The sequence below is a fragment of the Chinchilla lanigera genome, unplaced genomic scaffold (genome assembly GCF_000276665.1).
Source record: "Chinchilla lanigera isolate Chin_1 unplaced genomic scaffold, ChiLan1.0 scaffold00073, whole genome shotgun sequence".
Classification (NCBI taxonomy): domain Eukaryota; kingdom Metazoa; phylum Chordata; class Mammalia; order Rodentia; family Chinchillidae; genus Chinchilla; species Chinchilla lanigera.
The window spans coordinates 11,086,564-11,102,298 of NW_004955474.1; the positions used below are offsets into that span (position 1 = coordinate 11,086,564).

General features: G+C 38.7%; 1 protein-coding gene across 1 annotated transcript in view; it reads left to right on the plus strand.

Moving 5' to 3' along the window:
* The first annotated feature begins 449 nt into the window (after window positions 1-449).
* LOC102019692 (phospholipid scramblase 1-like) overlaps window positions 450-15,735 on the plus strand; it is an 18,723-nt gene continuing 3,437 nt past the window's right edge. Inside the window, exons 1-6 of the mRNA XM_005401437.1 lie at window positions 450-554; window positions 7,921-8,001; window positions 11,898-12,121; window positions 14,220-14,262; window positions 14,857-15,077; window positions 15,195-15,356. Coding sequence (XP_005401494.1) covers window positions 7,929-8,001; window positions 11,898-12,121; window positions 14,220-14,262; window positions 14,857-15,077; window positions 15,195-15,356 — 723 coding nt within the window. The 5' untranslated portion in view covers window positions 450-554; window positions 7,921-7,928. The remainder of the gene's footprint in view (window positions 555-7,920; window positions 8,002-11,897; window positions 12,122-14,219; window positions 14,263-14,856; window positions 15,078-15,194; window positions 15,357-15,735) is intronic.

Sequence of the window (15,735 nt, forward strand, 5' to 3'; positions counted from 1 at the left end):
CTGTACAAGCATCACCTAGAAATCTAGTTCTAAGTGCGTCTGCAGAGCCCCACCTGTCACGTTTTCTAATATTGTGTGCCTGCCCGAGGTTTTTCTAATAAGTTTGCTGCTTCTCTTTAGTTATGTAACTATGCCGAGAATTGTAAGAGTTAAAGCGGAGTATTACGTGCATTAATGTAATTTCTCACAGCAGTACCCAGCACTGCAGAAAGGACTTGAAAGTTAGCTTTAGTCGGTTGGGCCGGGAACTGCGCAGCTGCAGCTAGGCGCCCTCTCGGCTCGGGTTCCCCGCCTGCCCTGCCTGGTTAGCCCAGTCCCAGGGGACCGCAGCTGAGAACCCTCCGGGCATTAGAACCGCACCCAATCGCTGAGACGGCCCGGGAGAGTGACGGCGGCTGCGGCCAATCAGCGCCGCCCCCAAGTGGGAGGGGGAGTTGAGGTCAGGGCAGAGCAGCGGGTATTGCGGTGGAAAGGTCAAGGGGCAGGGTCAGACCCTGGCTTGTGGTCCCCGAGACCCCCAGCACCCGCCCAAGCTGTGGTTGCCTTGTGTTTTGGTAAGGCGCTTTCAGTTTTTATTACCTCTTATCCTATTCTGGGGAGCACGTGCCTTTTCCAGGACTGCCCCTGTGCGAGCGTGGTCTCTCTAGTTTTGAAAATCTGGGCGGAGCACCCGCTTCTTAGGAAGCTCCAACGCTGAGATTTTTCTCTCAATTTCTAAGTTCCTTCCCCTTCCCTGGCTCCCCCACACTGGGAGCACACACTCGAATCTCCAACCTGAACACTTCCTTTCCCGTTTGGGGGTTCTCTCCTTACCAGGTCTCTCTGATCTGAGGTCCAGTAGCCGAAGTTACAGCCCCACAATTTCCAGGCTGCAAAGCCGACGTTGTGTTTCCAGAATTACATAAATATGAAAGCACTTTCTTTTTTTCAGCCTTCACATCTGGGATCTACTAAAAATGAAGTCTAAATCTTTACACTATGGACACGCATTTCCTTTTCACAAGTGAAGGAAATCACTACCTGTTCTGTTTTATTTTGTGACAGGGTCTTGCTCTGTAGCCCAGGCTTGCTTGGAAATCACGATCCTCCTGTCTCAGCCTTCCAAAGGTTAGGTTTACAGGAATAGGCCACCATGCCTACTAAATCTCTGTGTGTGTGTGTTTACAGTTGCTCCATCCTTGAGGTTGCACCTTTTCATGACTTCCCCAAAGTACCTTACACATCCTGCGGGAAGATTCAGTTTACTATCCGTGAGGCTATTTTTTTTTTCCTGCTCCCATTAAATGTACTAAACGCGCCCACCTTGCTGATGGTTCTTCAGTTTGGTGGCAGAGCCTTTTCCCGAGTCCTCTTATTGTGGCGGGTGAGTGGTTTGTTGTCCTTGAGCATATGTTCTGACACTTCGCAGCTTTTCTGCCATTCAAGATGTTTTCAATCTTCAATTTCCTTTCCACTTTAGAGTTCTAAAGCATTCCCTTTAGCTCCTCTCCCAGTTCTGTTACTCATTTACTCTTCTTTCCTATGGTGAATCTTGTCTTTGTTCACTACCGCACTTTCCCTGTTGTTTTTTTTTTTTTCTGAGCACAATTCCAGTAGTTACACCTCCTGAACGGCCCAAGGTCCCTCCGCTACAGGGGTGCCCGCAGTCTGTCATCCCTCCACTTTATCTTCTGTCATCCCTCCACTTTATCTTCTGTAAATTAGAGCTGTCTCTCTTGGCTTACCTCATGCCCAGGTATTTTTCTGCTTTCTGACCCTTTGTGGACACTATTCTACTTATCGAGTGGCTTTCCAGATTCTCCATTCGCCTCCAGTTGTCTGGAGGTGGTCTTCTCTAGGACCGGATAGGAATACTCTTGGGTGTATTTCCTTTGCTATTCACAGGGTTCCATCCTCCTGCAAGAGTCTGGCTAGGTGGGCTTATTTCTCCCTATACTGGGAAAAAAAAAAGCCCTCAATAGTACTATACTGCTTCTAGTGCACCATAAGCTTCTCCTACACTGATTTTCTTACTTTTATCAGGAAAAGAGGTTATTTGGGCTGGGAATGTAAATTAGCAGTAAAGTGGTTGATTTCCTAACCTGTAAAAAGCCCTAGGTTCCTCTTCAGCCCTGAAAAAAAAGTCATTTGAAGGAATCCATGGACATTCATTTTTTAAAAAACTAGTCTCGAATTAGTGTATGTTTTTGATATGGTAGAATAAGTACATTCATCCTGGGGAATTGGTACATATACGTTAATCATTTTCCCATTCCACTCTTCTCTCTCCTGTCCCTTGGACCTTCTTGTCCGCAAATTTCACTTTAACAATCTAGGGGCCAGGGATATAGCTCAGCAGCACAAGCACCTGCCTGGCAAGCACAAGGTCCTGAGTTCAATTCCTGGTACCAAGAAAAAGCTTTACCACTTTAAAAATCTACACATATCTGGCACAATCTTGTGTCTTAAGTGCCTTTTAGTAGGTTTTTTTTTCTTTTGTATTTCCCTCTCCCTGTCCACATCTTTCTAAGGGCCGCTCAACCTGAATCCCCAACTAGGTTAATTTCTCCACAGCTGGAATCTCAAGAGCTTAGGGGATAATGACACCTCTGATCTTTCTCTTTGAGGAAGTACAGAGAGAGGAGAGTTTGGGTCTGAGATTCTACACCAATAGGACAGAAGACAGGAGAACTTAGTTTTCAGGAACAAGCCCTTCCAAATCTCATTTGGAAATTGGTTATTTACCAACCCCCTGCTCCCCAGGAATGAGGGGGAATTTAATATTAATATTACTCCTAGGGACTTGTAAGGATTCATGGAGCTTGGGGACAGTGCTCCGAACTCAGTATTAGAACTTTAATAAAATTAAACACTATTATATTTTCAAAACAAAATAAGTTAGCGTTTGTTATTTCAAATATTTTTCACGTCATTGCTACTCCGAGCTCACTCTCTGGGTCTCATGGGTTGTACTTATGTAGTTATTCCTGGTAGTTTGAGCATGGCCACTTCCACGGCCAATGACAAGCAGTCATTTCTTTCTTTCATTTAAGCAACGGAGATCTATGGTTAGTAAGAGTGATAGTTTCTCAATGAGAAGTGTTAGGCGGATCGCGCTGTTTGTCTTTCGTGAACTTTTCTAACAGCTGAACTTTCATTTCATACCGCTCTGGCTTTTCTAGCACTTCTGGGCCTGTGAAAAATGATAGAAAGGCTCCATTGGATTTCTGAAGGAGGTGGTTGGATGGATGTTAAAGGTGTGTGAAATGACCCCTCTCCATCCTCAGGTCTCTCCCTCCTGTGCTCTGTACAGGCCTTTCATTACCTTGAGCAAGCCAAGGTCTTTACAGCCTCACTGCATCTGCCTGAGAGGGTCTCTTGTTCACAGCTGCTTCGCAGTTCAGAACATAGGCCAAGGCCTCTGTGTGGCTGACCTCGCGGTTTTCAATTCAGATCCAACTTTCCCGAGAATGCTACTGCCCTCTAAACCAGTATCCACAAAACCTGTTCTTATAGCATTGTTGCTTTTAATCATAATACTTGAACATTTTATTTATTTATTTATTTATTTTTTTTGGTTTTTCTCTGGTACCAGGAACCGAACTCACGACCTTGCGCTTGCCAGGCAGGCGCTTTTGCCGCTGAGCTAAATCCCCAGCCCCTACTTGAACATTTTAAACAATATATTTAGATGTCTTCATTGTCATATAGACCTCTACGTGCTGTATACATGCAATAAATTCTCCTTGAAATTAGTGTTCCTTGACAGCTACAAAAGTATCATAAGAAATGAATATCTATGTAGGAAATGTCTCTATATCTGTACATGTGTGCGCACACACATATATTCTCTAGCGCTACACTGAGTAGTTCTTGATTTTAAAACCGGCACTTTATTTTTTTCTTTTTCCAAGTTTTATCTGACTAAACGCTTATTAAAAACTTACCGAGCCTCGGGAAAGCATATGGCTTTAAGAGTAAATTGAAATTCAAGGCTTTTCTGTTTCATATAAGATACCTGAAAGATAATCTCTACCAAATTACGCTGAAAGTTGTCAGTCCTTTTTTTAAAATTTCAATGAAATAAGGAAATGGGTATAAAGGACCCAGTCACTGGTCATCTGAATTCAGCCAGTTAGTGAGCTGTGGAATGTTAAATAGCTTTTTTTGTCTGTGGGCTTAGTTTCCTTGTTTTAAGGAAGAGGTTCAGATTTGCCAAGGAGCTCGGGGTTGTTTAGAAAGACCTTGCAAAAATAGTACATCAGTCCAATGAAAATAACTCACTTTAAAGATTGGCTTTTTTCCCTTTGTCTCTTTGGTTTACTTGTTAGTTTGGGGTATCAGTGGTTCATTGGCAGGAACTTATAGTTTTTGATGGAATGACATTAGTAGAAATGTGCTTTTATAGTATATGACAGGCACCTCAAACCCCCACCCCCAAAGTTTTCATTTTAGGAAAGAGAGTGTAGGAATCAGATATTCTGCAGATTTGTATTTGTTCTGGATTAGTTATCATTCCAATGATAACTACCTATAGTATGACTAACTTATTAGACTTTTTGCCTGTTGGGTACATCATAACTATGATTTCCTCTTTTCCTAATGTCTTTCTGGAACTTTCTTTTTGATAGGAATTATAGGAGCCACTATTTATGTTAAACATATGAACTAATTAAGTTAACTGGTGACATAGCTAATTATTCCCAAAATTGAGTTATACAGTATATAAGCTATGATGGAAAAATACAATGAAAGTTTAAAACTTAAAAGAGTTATTATAGTAAAAAAATACATTGCTATTAATTCCCCTCAAATTATTCCCCCTTGCTTCAAACACACTCATCCCATCATACTTGCCACTCTGAAGCAGTTCAGGAAGTCCTCTTTCTTGTCTTTAGTTGTGACGCCATGGCTGGCTGGTTGTCCCGAATCTGTTTAAAATGTTTACATTTCATGGGCATTTCGACTTTGGGGAAGAGCCAAAAGTCACACTCTGCCAGATCCAGGGAGAGTGGTGGACAAACACATCCTTAATGTTTTCATTTGACAGAAGTTGCCCAAAACTGTAGATCAAGAAGAAGTGGTCACAAAGTACCGTTAATCCCCCTAGAATACTCAGAATATTCCCTCTCACCTTGTACAAGTTTATCTGACAGTTCTTGGCAATGTGTATTTTGCTGCAATAAGTTTTTTCTTTAATTTTACCAGTTTTCAGTCACTTCTTGTAGAGTATCTTGGAATCGATCCACAAAGGTTAAGAAAGCCAAAGGGTCTTATGACAACACAGAAGACAAGCAGACATCATCCATAAGCTAGATGACTTTATCCGTCAGACACAGTGCTTCATTTAAATTAGCACATGTGACATGATTAAGGACCACTTAATTTTTTGCACCAGAGATTAGGAAATACCAATATTAATCCTTGATATATTATGTAATTGTTGCATATAAACTATTGTGCAGTGAGTATCCAGATTTCATTCTACACTAGTTATGTCGAGAGGTGTTTATTCTCACTCTATTCTAAGACTCAAAATAATGTAACAAACAGGAAGAAAAAGAGCATGTGTGAACAAATAACACTTTTACAAATCTGTACATACGTGTTAATCATTTTTCCCTTTTTACTCCTTGTTCTCCTGTCCCTTGGACAAGAAGTTTTGGGGTCATCTGTGAGTAGCGGTGTGGACTGAGTTTTATTTTTAAAACTCAAAGCTTTTAAAATGTGAATTTATACGTAATTAAGCTGTTTGATGTGATGGAAATTTTTAATATGATTTAACTTGAGTTAGAAAAATAAAGGATAATAAGCAACAGATATGGGAAAGGGAGCTAGAGCTGAGGGAGGAGGGTGAGAGGAAAAAAGAAAGAGAAGTAAAAAGCATTTTAAATGGGATGTCCATGGACTGACGCCCCACAATGAATGTAATCGTAACGTACTGCACACATGTACTAACAAAAAATACCTAGAAAACAAAGGAAGGTCCATTTACCATGATCATAGTCATCTTTTAGCTCTTCAGTTTTGTATGTAAAATTGTATGCTTGTATATGTATATTGTGCATAAGTAGGAATAATGTGTTTATATATAAATATGCTTGGGATGTATACTATACATATATAAAGAACTAAAAATAATATATCTTAAATGTAGTGTGACAGCCATATGCTTTTTAGTTTGCACTTCAATGTGTAGAAATTGACCTGTAATTCATGTACTCGCTCATCCATTTGAACATCCATCTACCTGCTCAACTTATTTTTTCTTTGCATGAATTCATCCTGGACTTCCTGAATCTGGGGTCATTGCTCTGGTACACAAACTAGGTATTATGAGCAGTTGATTTTTTGAATTCTTACGCTCCTGAAAAATGTGTATGTGTTTTACATTAGTGAAATAATAGTGGCTGTTAGGAGGTGCCAGCATGTGACATGCCAGTCAAGGGGAGAGTTTTAAATCAGATTTGGACTATGTGTGCTTGAAATCTGATCTGAATCTGATCCTGTTGTTTTGAGATCAGATTTGTGATGTAGGCCACAACAGGATCTTGACAGGCAGAGAAATGTTCACCTGCAGGTGAGAAACAGCAGAGAATGATTTAGATGGCCTGACCTATGGTATTTTAGATTTGCCATAATTTGGTGGATGTGTACTTTCTGTGCAAGGAACAGGCCACATTGAAGTAGAGTTTCTTTGCTACTTGAATTTCCTCAATTTGTATGGCCTGCATTCTGAGGGAGTTACTATGCAATGGTTGAAATGAGGGCATGCAGTGTAGCCTTCTTGATAAACTCACATGATTAAACTGAGGCTTACTTGAAAGTTTATACCAGCAACACTTACACAAAACATTAGACTCAAAGTTTGAATAAATTTTTTCATATTCATGTGATGAGCCATCACCATGATTAGGAAGCAATTGATTTTGTACTTATAAATATTAAATTATAAGAAAATAGAGGAGAAAGTATAAGTGTATCTTCTGTGAAGGCAGAACCACTATAGCCCCATGACATAAGAGATGATTCAAGCCAGGCGTGGTGGCACACTCCTGTAATCTCAGCAGCACTCAGGAGGCTGAGGCAAGAGGATCCTTGTGAGTTCAAGGCCAGCCTGAACTACATAGTGAGACCCTGTCTCAAAAAGACAAAAAAAAAAAAAAAAAATGATTCAGGTAGATAAATGTATCACTAGAGACATATGAGTATAAAGAACTAAGAAAGTGAACCATTGTCCTAATTATTAGTAGATAACAAAGTTTAATATGGTAGCTTAGTGTAATTAAATATTATGGTTTTTTAGCTCAGAATGAATTGTACGTTAGAAATTTCGTATTCTTCAACATGATTAGTGTAGGTCCAGAGTGAGCACAAAAAAGATAAATACAGGCATTATTTTAAATATTTTATTTGTTTGTTTTTGTGGTGCTGGGGATCAAACCCAGGGCCTTGTGCATGCAAGGCCAGAACTCTACTACTGAGCTACATCCCCAGCCCTGTTTTAAATATTTTAAAAATGATTCCCCCAGCAGGGGTTATAGGTATGTTTAAAACCATCCATAATCCTACCATTAGCATCACAACATCCAGCTACTTTTATTCATTGCTTTGTTCATAGTCTATACTGCTTCTAAAGCTCTTTTTTCTAATAGCACAAAATAAAAGGAGGGGACTAAACATTCATAAACATATTTGAAGAACTAGAAATGTAGCCCCAGTCACTTAGCTGTCTCATTTTATTAAAAAGGAAAATGGTTAGAAACAGGGTTTTACTACAGATTAGCTCTGATAATAGGTACAACCAATGTGAAGTGAATTTATTTTGCTTATTTCAATACTGTTTAAGACCATACAAGTGAAAATTGTCTAACAATGTGTTTTCCTTTCTAATATAATTTTATTTAAGTGGACATGTATTTATTTCTCCTTGAATTGCAGACATCCAAATGGATATTCCTCGTCCAGGAACAAATTTGCCACCTGGGCGTACCAGTCAGAATCCACCAGCAACATTACAAGGTAAAATATGTGACTGAAAAAGAAAAGTAATAGTAATTAATTGATACCCCCAAGATAGAGCAAGAGAAGAGGGGAAAAGAATGTGTTTCTCCATTTAGTAGTTAGTATTAAACCTGTACTTAGTAAAATTTGGGAGCTTAGCTATTGCTCATTTTGTTTTGTACTATGTATATTCTACAGGATTAATATATTTTTAATGCAGAAGACAATAAAAAGTAGAAAGCAGAACTAATAGAATCAATAGAGTGTACATTAGCAACTGAAATACAAACTGCATATAGTTAAACCTCAAACCTTAGATAATGAGAAATATTGTACTTATCATTTCATTCCTCTGTTCTGAAAATTCTGATCATATATGACAGGACAGGACATGTGTCCATAGCTGTTTTTGAGTTAGGCAATGTTTGAGATCGTGTTTGATGAGAACAAAAGAAAAAAATGATAAAATTGCTTAAAAATGGAAGTTGCAATCAATAGAAATGAGGCTACCTTGGACTAATTCTCATTTACGTTTTGTAACACGTGAAAGCTTATTTTTGTATACACGCTGAATCATGCTTTGCATTCATTAAGAAAAGTATGAATCATTCTATTCTGTAGTAGGGAACGTGTTTTTGTTTTAACGGATGCTTAAAAGAATTCAGAAATTTTCCTTAAACATAATGCAGTTCTCAATATAATTAGACCCTTGGAGATGGCAAACGTTTTGGTATACCCACGTTTACAAGTATGCACGATAACCATATATTGAAAGAATATCAAAGGGGCTTAGGATCAAAGACGATCAGGTATAGATAAAAGTGTGTATCCGTTTTGGTTTCTTCTCTGAGCACACCAATTTGCTTGGGGGCTGAGCAGCCTATTTAACTGTCTTTAAAATGTTCCAGTGAATTCTAGAACTTATCCAGGTCGGCAACAAGGTTCTAAGGTGGTAATTTTCAGTCATGGCTACCTTAAGTGTCCTGCAGAAACCCTTAAAAATGCTCAGACCAGAGCACCATCCCAGAAAAATTAAATCAGACCTCTGAACTCAAGGACTTCAGTTTTTAGTATCCTAAGTGATGCTAATGTGAAGCCAAGGGTGAGGATCTCTGTTGTAAATTCTTACAGAATTTGTTTTCAGCGAGATAACTAAGAGCAAGCCTTAATATTTACCCAGAGAACTTAGAGAATAATCCATCCCACAGCTACCTAAAACTAGGCCTACAAAACTAACTTGAGGAGTAATTAAACTTGAGGGTTTATTAGAAAAAATAGCTTTGTTTTGGTTCCCCAAACCAGGGCGATCTATAGTACTCACCCTGAGATGATAATGATGTTAATAATAAAGTCAGCTTAAAATCAAGAGTTCACTGCACTCTAGGCATTGTTTTAAATGTGAAGATCATGTGGGTTTACACACTTAATCTCACAATGTATTTAGGAAGTAACCATTGTCAGCTCTGCAAGTTTTCTCATAACCAACCACAGCAGAAAGATATTTAAAAATTAAAATGCACCTTTCTGAACATGTGCAGACATTTGACTTGGCACTATTCCCTAAACAATGTATTGTGACAGCTATTTAAGTTAGGTATTACAAGAAATTTAGGGATCATTTAAAGTATATTTAACATACAAAGGGTGTACATAGTTCATGTGTGTCCCGGTGCTCAGAAATTCTAAAACCTTTGTGAGGTACAGGTGACATCATGGAACTCACCCTTCTACTCAGAATCCTCCAACACCTGCCACTTGGAATGTAAAACAAACACCTCTCCAAGACCCTCCAGAGAGGAACTATGTCCCGTTCCTTCGGTGACAGCCATTCTTATTTTCTCATGATTTCCTTGTTTCCAAATATGCAGTTTATTCCCAAAGCATAGGTTTTTTCATTTGTTCTTCTTTCTGCCTAGAGCTTTTCTCACCATATCTTTATGTAAAGCTTTCCTTTGTCATTTTTTGATCTCCAAGTAAATTATATGTATCTAAGCCGGGCTTGGTGGCACATACCTGTAATCCCAGCCCTCGGGAGGCTGAGGCTGGAGGATCGTTGCAAGTTTGAGGCTAGCGCAGGCTACAAAGTGAGCTCAAAGTCAGCCTGAACTGAATAGCGAGAACTTGTCTCAAAAAGACAAAAAAAAGTTATATGTATCTAAAGTAACTGCCTTGAATCTTGATATTGCCATGTATTTTTTCTGTCACACTAATATGAAATCTTTTTCTTTTTGTCTCCCAGAAGTTGACCATAAGCTCAACAGGAGCATGTTCCTTCTCTGATAAGTGTCTGGTGTAGTTCTACAACACAGCCAGTGACATGTTATTACCTATAACTATTTATTAGCTGTTGAAGGAATAAATTATAAAAGTATATTAAAAGCATTGTTACAAAGTTTGGTCTGTTATGAGACCTATTTTTTAATGGGATGTGAATTTTTTCAGAAATGTTTTCATGTGAAAATACTTATATATTGCCTATTCTATGTCATTTGTTTAGGTTTTTCTATGCATTTTTGTTTATTCATCTTTGTTTTTTGAGACAGGTTCTTAGTATGGAGTTCAGGCTGGCCTTGAACTCAACGTGTAGCCCAGACTGGCCTCATACTCATGGCAATCTCTTGCCTTCAGGTTCCCTAGTGCTGGGGTTATAGGCATGTCCCACTACATCCTGCTATGTAGTTTTTAATGTTGAAATATTATAGAACACATTTCTTAGAATATATTCCATTCATATAGAATTAATATAGTACAGATAAGTTTATGATACTTCATTGTAGTCATACATTCAGAGATTATAAAGTATTCAGGGTTATATTTTTCTCTGCTCTAATCAAGTTTTTAAAGGAATTTTGCTTCTTAGAACTTTTGCCACCCTTACTTTTCAAACTGTATTTTTCAGAGACCATGGGCTGTTAAATTATGAAATTTAAATTTCTAACCCAAATATTGCATATGTTTTCATGGATACAGACATAGGAAAGGAATATTCCATGGATTAGAACTTTAGGCAAGCTAGGTGCAGTGGCGTATACCTGTAATCTTAGCTATTTAGGAGGCAGAGGCAAGAGAATAGCAAATTCAAGGCCAAAGTGGGCAACTTAATGAGATTTTGCTTTACAATGAAAAGTAAACATTGCTGAGGCTATAGCTCAGTGGTAGGGAGAACTTGGGTTCCATCTTTAATACTGGTGGAGGGGAACCACTCCAGGCAAACTGTTGACCCAGATATGTAATTTGTGCTGGAATAGTTGACATTCCCTTATTTCTACACCCAGCCTTCTCAGCAGTGATACTGTAATATTTTCAGATGGAAAATTTTTCTTTTCAGGGAACTGTTTTAGGCATTTTAAGATGTTTAGCAACATCACTGACTTCTGCTCACCAAATGATAGAACTGCCCTCCTCTGCAGTTCTGATAAACAAAAACATCTCAAATCTCAAAAATCCCTTGGGGAGAAAGAAGAAAACCACTTCCAGGTTTACACATGCAGGAGCTATCATTTGCTAGACTTCTAAAATTATCACCAGGAGTGGGGATCCTTGAAATACTGGTTAGAGCTTTTATTTTGGATATTCTACCTGATACTATCTCTCTTTTCTCTGAAGGCATGTCTAAATGTTTATATTACTGACTTCAGGTCATAGCTGGCTTTCTTACCCTTTCTCAGGTAAGGAGCGCACTTTTTCTTCTGAGTTTTTGAAGGACTGGCTATATGCTACCTCTATTCACGGGTACCAGTCAAAATAGAAGTGGTTATGGAACCACAAATAGTGCATTGAAAAATCTTAAAAGGTAAAAAACACCTTAAACTTCACAGATACAGGTATTCTAGGTGGCCAGTTTGTAGTACCTAGGGTAATTAAAAATGTGTTCATTCCATTTGTATACATCATTTCACTGGTTCTTATTTTAGGATCAGGACGTCCTCCCCATCGCATACCCAAGGATACATATCCAGTTTCCCCAACTGACTGCTCAGTCCCATCACCCAAATATCCAGGGGCTGTCCAAGCCGGATTTCCTATACAGAATCAACCAGAACATAATCATCAGCCAGGTGGACCCATAGGGGTATTGTGGGCACCAGCACCATCACCTCCACTGTCCTGCCCACCTGGACTGGAATATTTAAGTCAGGTAATTACAAATGCATAAAATATTCAAAAAAGGCACAACTGTGCTACCAGTTCACTTAATCAGAGTAATGAAGGGAATAACTTGCCAAAGCCTGAAATAATAAAATATTATCTGCTAACAGATTACTTCGATTCTTCTAGGTCAGTTTCACTTTTTAAGCAAAATACAAATAAATGAGGTAACTGTGTTTTCTATAATCTTGAATTCAACCTTTGATAATAGTCATTAGCAAATAGTCACTAAATAATCTTTGTCCTGAGCATAATCTATGTATTATCTTGCTTAATCCTTACAGAAAAATCTGATATATAGGTGCTACAGTAATCACCATTTTTCAGAAGAGGAACTAAACAAGTTTGCTCAAGGTCAGAAAGCTATGGCAGTGTTTTAATCTGGACTTTGGTTCTGAACCCAGTACTATTTCAACCCCAAACTGAATACTTTCCTTGAAAGAAATTTTGCTTTTTTTTGATACTGGGAGTTGAACTCAGGACCTTGTGCTTGCCAGGCAGCTGCTGTGCCACTGAGCTGTCTCCCTGGCCTGAAAGAAATTTTAAATAAAGTTTAGTGCTTAGTTTCAATAAGTGGTATGAACCTGGGCATGGTGGTCCATGCTTGTAATCCCAGCATTTGGGAGGCTGAGGCAGGAGTATTGCTTCAAGTTTGAGGGCAGCCTGGGCTACATGGTGAATTCAAGACTTGTCTGAACTACATGGTAAGACCCTGTCTCAAACCATATATATATGGTTATTGGATTAATAACATCCCTTGGTTGTTGTGGATTGATCGGGTCTGCAATCTGCCAAGTAAGTATATGGTGAAGGCTATATAAAAGAGAATGGAGTGATTTCAGGGCTCCAGGAGGATCAAAGCCCTCTCACAGAATTCAAGATTCTGGGGGCTAAGACCAAGACCTTCTCTGGGTGGCCCAGATTTCTTTAATTATCAGAAGAAGGGAGGGGAGTGCTCAAGAAGAGCAGAACCACTCAAGGACTTCTCCAAGTAAGGTATGAAGTTAATCCACCCAGAAGTGAGATGCCGAAGGCTATGGTCTTTATCTAGTTGATATTGGATCCACATGTCCTTGGCTGTGACCTTGTTTTATCCTTTGAGGCTTCATGGCTTTACCTGTCATTACAGGCCTCAGTAGGGATCAGTGACTCACAGAGGTTCACTCACTATGAGTCCAATGCCCATCTTCAGACAAGGGTCCTAGGCCTTGCACAGACTCACAAGTACACATGGAAAGCCCATTGGTTAATTTAAGTCCTGCTCAGGGCTGCTTTGCAGTGGTCTCCATCAAGAGATATGAAACAAAAAGTTAGTATTTTGTGTATAATATGACTCATTTTTTTACAACTACATATTTATGATGCTCATTTTCCTCTTTGGAAGATTCAATTTTATAAATGCCAATAATTTATAAAACACAGCAAGGGAGGAAATGGCCAGTATTTTGTTATACCAGTAGGATAGTGAAGTTTGGTATATGTAGTTTAACATTTATTTGGTGTAAGACATCAGGTATATAAAAAAGGAGAAAAAGCTCTATGTCTCCAGCCTATGAACATATTGACAAATGTTATGATATCAAATCAGTATTAAGTAAATGAAGTGCATCTCCAGCATATCCTACTAACTTTATTTTCCACAGTGCACTCAACCAGGATGTAAGATATTTAGTCATAACCATATTGTTGAAAAAGTACTCTGGAGAAAAAAGTACTCTTAAATACCCATTTTTGAAAGTAGGAATTGATAAAATGTATACAGGAAATTACCACCTATCATAACTGATTATATCAAGTACACTTACAATTTAAAAGTTGTATGAAAAAAAAGCTTTTTAAATGAATAAAACAATGATCATTTCTTTTTTTTTTTTTTTTTTTTTCTTTTCAAGCCTCTTTTAGAAAGAAAATTGCTTTAGGAATTCCATCGTGAATCAGTTTTGTTTGACCTGAAGTTTCTCACGTTAAGTGAAAAATTTCAAAGGATGCTTTAGCTATTAACATGAAAGCCTAATAGAAACCTAAAATTGGTAATGTTAAACATTAATAATTAGTGATATGAACAAATTTTCTTTTTCTTGTAATAGATAGATCAGATTCTGATTCACCAGCAAACTGAACTTCTGGAAGGTATGCATTCACTGTATTATATTTCTAGAAAGAGAAGGATTTTTGAGGGCAGGGGTGCTGGGAATTGAACTCAGGACCTTGTGCTTGCCAAGCAGGCACTTGTGCCACTGAGCTATATCCCTGGCCTAGAAAGACAAGTTTTTGCAAGCAAAGGCAAATCTGCCACCACAAATATAACACTGGCAGACCTATGGGACAGTCAACCAGGCTACTTATAAATGTCTGTCTTCTCAAAAATTTCTTCTGACCAGAATAGCCTCTCTTTCTTTCCCTTTGTCTTTCTCCTCAGTCTAGATCACTTCTAAATACATTTCTTCTTTTTTTGTGTGTTTCTTGAAGTATCATCCAAACCTGGGCCGGGCCTGGTGGCGCATGCCTGTAATCCCAGCACTCTGGGAGGCTGAGACAGGAGGATTGTCATAAGTATGAGACCAGCCTGGGCTACAAAGTGAGCTCAAGGCCAGCCTGAACTGCATAGTGAGACCCTGTTTGAAAAAGACAAAAAAATTACCAAACCTGGTATAGCTAAAGAGCATATTATAGTCACTATTTTTAACAAAGTTGTGATGATAAATTCCCCTTTGATGTTTTTAGTCTTAACAGGCATCGAAACAAATAACAGATTTGAAATTAAGAACAGCCTCGGGCAGAGAATTTACTTTGCAGTAGAAGATACTGATTGCTGCACCCTAAACTGCTGTGGATCAGTGAGACCTTTTACCTTGAGGGTTCTTGATCATTTAAACCGCGAAGTCATAACCATGCAGAGGCCGTTGAGATGTGATGACTGTTGTTTCCCTGGCTGCCTTCAGGAGGTCAGTATGCAGTTATCAGGGCAGTTTGTAAAATACCTCAGGAAGAATTTTCACCCCTTCATGAACTGTAGACCTTCGATTATCATGACATTTACATACATTCTTTTGCTATTGTAGATTGAAGTCCAGGCTCCTCCCGGTGTTCCAGTAGGTTACGTTATTCAGACATGGCACCCCTGTCTGCCGAAGTATACTGTTCAAAATGCGAGGAGAGAAGATGTATTAAAAATTACTGGCCCCTGTGTTCTGTGCAAGTGCTGTACAGATATTGATTTTAAGGTAAGAAAGGTCATGATGTTTATAGATTTACTTTCCTGATGTAAAAGGAATAGAATTTTACAGAACATTAACAAATATATCAAGGAAACATTTTGTACTGATATCCAGGAGAGAAATAATGTGCTTACATGTTTAACATCACTCAGAGGGATGTTTATTCTTCTGATTAAAAGTCAGTGTTGGCCAGCCATGATGGTGCATGTCTGTAATCCCAGCACTTGGAAGGCTGAGGCAGGAAGATCTTTGCAATCTGAGACTAGCCTGGGCTACAAAGTGAGCTCAAGGTCAGCCTGACCTGCATAACAAGACCCTGTCTCAAAAAGACAAAAAAAAAATATATCATTGTTTTTTTTTGTTTTTTTTTTTTTTTTTTTTTTTT